This window comes from Eptatretus burgeri, chromosome 9 (assembly GCF_056783735.1).
Source record: "Eptatretus burgeri isolate ZD-2024b chromosome 9, Ebu_testis_v1, whole genome shotgun sequence".
Classification (NCBI taxonomy): Eukaryota; Metazoa; Chordata; class Myxini; order Myxiniformes; family Myxinidae; genus Eptatretus; species Eptatretus burgeri.
Genome location: NC_140969.1, coordinates 3,618,684 through 3,624,683, shown reverse-complemented (window position 1 = coordinate 3,624,683; position 6,000 = coordinate 3,618,684). Strand labels below are relative to the sequence as shown.

Sequence of the window (6,000 nt, the reverse complement as noted above, 5' to 3'; positions counted from 1 at the left end):
ATACATATATATATACAAATATTCATACATATATATACAAATATTCATACATATATATATATATATATATATATATATATATATATATATATATATACATATATATATATATACAAATATTCATACATATATATATATATATACAAATATTCATACATATATATATATATATACAAATATTCATACATATATATATATATATATATACAAATATTCATACATATATATATATATACAAATATTCATACATATATATATATATATACACAAATATTCATACATACATATATATATATATATATATATATATATGTATGAATATTTGTATATATATATATACACAAATATTCATACATACATATATATATATATATATATATATATATATATATATATATACACAAATATTCATACATATATGACGTCACATTGCATCACAGTATAATGAGACAGCAAAAAGCATTTGCAAAGAATGCAAATTGATCATTATAAATAAAGCACAAAAAATAAAAATTAAAATAAAAAATTTCAATTCAAAATCTGCACTTCGACTTATATAAATGCATTCCACATGTGCCATTAAAACACTCCAGAAAACTCAGAACCGGGCAGGTTCCCACAGCATGCCGTAAACACAACGGTTTTTAACGGGATGCTCCAAATGCGAACTCGAGCAGGCGGGATGTCTTCCTTCGCAGCGTCAAAGTCTGCATTCCAGCACCAATTCTCAGCACTTGGAGAAATAAGAGGAAATATTTTTCATCGAGGCTGGAGACAAATTCTGCAGACGGTGGGGGGGGGGGGGTGGAAAAGAAGCACACGTCAAGCTGTGATAAGTAAGAATTGCGCTTTTGTGCTGCCACTTGTGGTCCGACGATCACGCGTCTTGTTGGCTTAATGGTTAGGGTGGTGGGCTTGGGATCCTAGGGTCCTGAGTTCAAATCCCGCTTAGCTGTTGAATTAATACCAGGTGGGGTTGACTCAGCGTCATCCTTTAGAGGTCGGAAAAATGAGTGCCAGCACATTGGTATCCTGTGTTGGAGTGGTGACCCGTCCAGGATTGTGCCCAACAGCCAAGGAGACTGCTTAAGCAACACCAATGCTCTGCACAGAGTATGGTCCCAATGGATGGATGGATGACACATCGCAATGCCAAGACCACCCTCTTAAGAAGGAATTGTCCAAACAAACATGTAAACAACAAGCGAATAAATTTCGTTTCTGTTTATTAATTACTCTCAGGATTAATCACGTCAGAACATCATTATATTTGGAATTGTCGGATAAACATTTCCTGACAATGGAAAATAAATAACTCGGCTGGCGTGCGACGATATTGAATGATGTTGCACCAGTCACTGATATAATAATAATAATTATTATTATTATTACTGTTAATAATAATAATCATAACAAAATACACCACAGATTTGTAATTGGCTGTAGTCAGTCATCAAATAATTGGGACTTTTTCATATCAGCCATTCTTTACAATGCACATCACCTTCACACACATGTATTTATCCGAGTCCCAGGTAACGCCGCACACAACCCGGTTTGTACCTTCGAGATGTCCTGTGTGTGTGGAAGCTTGACCTTCCAAAAGTACGCAAAAAACAAGCAGAGTATTGGATTCACCGCAAGTATTTACTACCGTCCTTACTTCAAGTCATTTGGCAAAAACTGGCGTGCTCGGTTGGAAAATAAATTCAAGTTGCTATTCTCCAGACAAAGGATTTTGTTCATGGGAAACGGAAATTAACATCAAAAGCCATCGTTGGTGAGCTCCAGAGAGGGGGCAGCGGTGGAAACAAACGTGTCACTCCATAAAGGACACATCTAACATCATACTGTGACCTGCAGGGAACAATAACGCTTCAAGCATTAAAAACTTTTCAGCAAAAGTCCAGAAGAGGTTTGACCGCTCAGCGAGTGCTTCTTATTGGGTGAATGCATTTCACGCCAGCATTCAATTAACGAACAGTTCTGATGGTTGCCTCATCACAGGACACGGCTGAGCCACTGTTCGTCGAGGGCAAGCGTTTAGACACCTGCTCTTTTCAAAAACAGGAACAGTTTGATCTTTAACATCCATCACTGAATTCCAGCAGATAAGACAGCAGGCTCAACATCCCCTTCAGAGAATGGCACACTCATCGAAGCAAAGCTCGACCTGCGACGCACCCGGGTAACAGTTGATACAGTGGCATCAGGAATCGAACGCAGACGAGGTAGTTTGGAAGGTGAGTACGTGACCTCTGAACTATCCCATCAGCCAATTTGAGCGATTGTGCACGATCATTAAAAATTATTAATTCTTGAAATGAATTCCGATTAATAAAATCAGGAGGATGCACTTGGATCTGCTTTTCAAAATAATCGAGAGAGTTCGTGAAACACCTCGCACCGACTGCGAGGTATCGAGAAACGAGGTCTTGAACCAATGGGTGGGATCTACGAGCGGCAAATTTGATTGGTTGAGATGACGTAAAATGCCATAACATTTCGTCTGCGTGTGGCTAAACCGAAGGGTTTTGAAAGTGCCAAAAAGGTGATTTGTGAACAACTGCACGATGAAATTAAAATAAAACAAAGATTTTAAAGGTTGAAGGAAAATAAAAATAAATAAAAAATTCCAGAATTCCACTGCCGTTGACGCAGTGTCTATTACCCCATCTTTTTGAACAGGTTACTTTCGTTATTCGTGCTTTAGTTTCGATGGACACGGAAGGAGCAAAAAAAACACAATAATAATAACAAGTCTGGAGACGGCGATGGTTCACGAGCGGTATTTGACGATGTAGATTGTTTCAGAAGTCAAGGATGAGACAATGTGATAATTTTTGACCAAGTTATAAAAATGATCAACATGATGTGGTACGAGTGACGGGTTATTAGCTGCAAAATGTCGAAAACCTGGTTTGATTCACACAACTTTCAAAATTTGACCTTTGTGAACTTTAAAGGTCAAAGGTCAAGGATTATGACCTTTGGTGCAAAACTTCCTCTGGAACATTCCAGGAACAATACAATGTCATATAGGCTACATGGCATTTCACACTCCTCGGATTATCCATAGTGTTACGTCTGGGGGGGGGGGGGGTATGCATTCAAAAGGGTAATTAGGATGTTTAATTAGGTATGCCATGCTGTTGGAGTTATACCAGGATCTCAATGAAATAAGTAGCAATTCAGTGGTGATAAGTTGTCTAGTAAATGTCCATTTCTTTAAGGGGGAAATGATAATTGTCACGTAATTAGATAGGGAGACGGGTTAGGGTAAGTGTTTATGCGTATCCCCTTTTAGTATTCCTTGTAGACTTGCCGTGACGTAACAGGACAGTGCTGCGGATAGCTCCGCCCCTTGATCACGATTGGCGGAAGGCGACAAGAGAGGGCCAATAAAAGGGCTCCATTGGAAGTGACGAGGACTCGAGTATAAAAACGTTCTGATTGGGAGAGGAGGGAGAGTAAAAGAGGAGAAAGGGTCTGGTCGAGGCTGTTTGTCTCTGAGCGCGCTCTCTCGTTGCGCTGGTTCGTTCCTGGATTTGTCGTGTCTCGTGGCCTTGCTGTGCCTCGTGCCTCACCTCGGTTGGCTCTGGAGTTCTGCTGGCTCGGAGTACGGGACCGAACGGTGGGCGGACCTGCCTCCCTCTCCTGCTCGCATCTTGGCGCTAGAACTGGCTCCCTGGCGGCTGTGAGCGTTCTTAGGCCTACACCAAGATGGTCGACACCACCAGGAACAGCACCACGGTGGCTGGTTGGAGCTCACAGGCTGGAAACCGCGGTTCTGTGTGGAAGGGCTGACAGAATCTCGGCACCACCGTGTCTCCTGTCCCTGACGAGCGCAACGCCAGCTCGTCCGGCACCAATCCAGTGACTGTTACGTCGACACCACGGGCAAGCCTGACCACTAGCTACGTTTAGTGTGCGTGTGTGTATGTGTGTGTGTATCTGGCGCCTTAGAGGGTTTGAGATTTGTATATCCATTGGAATTGTTTGTGTTTCCCCCACGCCCGAACCCACACCACCTCCTGTCGAATCGCCCCCGGATCCCTCCTCTTGCCGAGTCTTATTATCGTTCTGGTTAGAGAAATAAACATTATTAACTCGGTGAAAAGCGACTCGTGCCACCTTCCTCGTCCCGTTTGCTGTAGAGCGATTAAAACCAACATCCTTGGGTTATAAAAAATAAACTGCCTCCATCGTTTCGGCTCATTCTACGTTGGCGGGATTGTTCAAGTCCCATGGACGTCATAATACTTTGATGAAATCAGCGTAAAAACAAACTTGAAGGGGGCGCCACGTGCAAGGTGTTCGAGAGGTGGGGAATGACCTCAAGATTATGCATAAAAAATATTGTCATCCGAGCTCTCAAAGTTTGGGCGGTCGTATGATTTTTATGTCAAAATTCGCAATTTTCGAGTTCGTGACCTTGACACGAAAATGAAAAATCGAGCTCCGTGCGGCTATGCAGGTGCTATTGGGCGAACCAAACACCAAAACCCCTGCATGATTCAACAAACTCTCTCAGAGAAGATGTAACTTGAAACTGGTTACCCCCTAAAAACACGTTTTTTTGGCGTGGCTCCACCAATAATGGGCGCACCATGCCCATTCTCAGGAAAACACAACGAGATCATGATGTAAACCTCCCACCAAAATTTTATCAGGATCAGATCAAAACCCACGGAGCTATGCTCGGGACAGACAGACAGACATAACGAATATAGTTGTCACTTACTGACTCGTGAACCAATAATAATAATAATAGTGTGTGTGTGTGTGTGTGTGTGTGTGTGTGTGTGTGTGTGTGTGTGTGTGTGTGTGTGTGTGTGTGTGTGTGTGTGTGTGTGTGTGTGTGTGTGTGTGTGTGTGTGTGTGTGTGTGTGTGTGCGCGCGCGCGCGCGCGCGCGCGCGCGCGCGCGCGCGCGCGCGCAACATTCTGTTCCACCCATTGGAGATGGACCGACTTCACCGACAATGTGTATGGGGAGAAGAGGAAATCGGGGGTGGGGGTGCGGGAGGAATCATACTGTCGCCATGTTGGCGCTTACTGCGACGCAACGTCAAAGACATCTTCGGAGCTGTGATATTCTCGATCGCCATGCCCTCCCTCCAAGTTTACCCTTCATGGTAAAACGACCAAAGCGCCCGTTAAACAGAATTTGATCAGACTTGTGAAGATCGGACAGAGTTGGGAGTTTAAGAACTTTTGTGGTGGGAGTGGGGGAAGGGGTTTGAAGGCTTGAAGTAGGGATGGAATTGCTGCCTTCGGACTTGAGAAGCAGAGATTGACGACTTCGGGTTGGGGAGTGGTAGGAGAGCAAAGATGGGACAGAATTGGGAGGGAGAGGTTGAGAACTTTTGGTGGGGAGGAAGAGGGAGGGGGTGCAGAGGTCGAGGACCCTGAGGTCGGTAGGCAGAGGTCGAGGACCCGGGGGTCAGGAGGCAGAGGTCGAGGACCCGGGGGTCGGGAGGCAGAGGTCGAGGACCCGGGGGTCGGGAGGCAGAGGTCGAGGACCCGGGGGTCGGGAGGCAGAGGTCGAGGACCCGGGGGTCGGGAGGCAGAGGTCGAGGACCCGGGGGTCGGGAGGCAGAGGTCGAGGACCCGGGGGTCGGGAGGCAGAGGTCGAGGACCCGGGGGTCGGGAGGCAGAGGTCGAGGACCCGGGGGTCGGGAGGCAGAGGTCGAGGACCCGGGGGTCAGGAGGCAGAGGTCAACACAGAGCTGGACAGGTAACAGTGTGATTATGGTAACATTTTGGGATGAAACTCACAAAAAGAAACTCCATGATCATTTGAAGCACATCCGATTCATCGACTAAGCAGTGCTTCTCAAACTATCTGATGCGGCGGACCGGCAGGTTTTTTTTCCAATGTGCCAGGGACCGGTACCATATTTGTGCCATATTATTATTTGTTTATGATCCGAGAAATTATTGTTTGAACATCCGTTGTAATATTAATTTATACTGGAAAAATATAAAAATATAATGAA

At 44.5% G+C, this 6,000-nt stretch overlaps 1 protein-coding gene across 2 annotated transcripts in view; it reads right to left on the bottom strand.

The window, feature by feature from the left end:
• Positions 1 to 513: 513 nt before the first annotated feature.
• Positions 514 to 6,000, bottom strand: part of DTL (denticleless E3 ubiquitin protein ligase adapter) — a 48,964-nt gene continuing 43,477 nt past the window's right edge. For both annotated transcript variants that reach the window (XM_085893957.1, XM_085893959.1), the window contains one exon: positions 514 to 781. In XM_085893957.1, the coding sequence (XP_085750083.1) occupies positions 728 to 781 (54 nt within the window). In that variant the 3' untranslated portion in view covers positions 514 to 727. The remainder of the gene's footprint in view (positions 782 to 6,000) is intronic.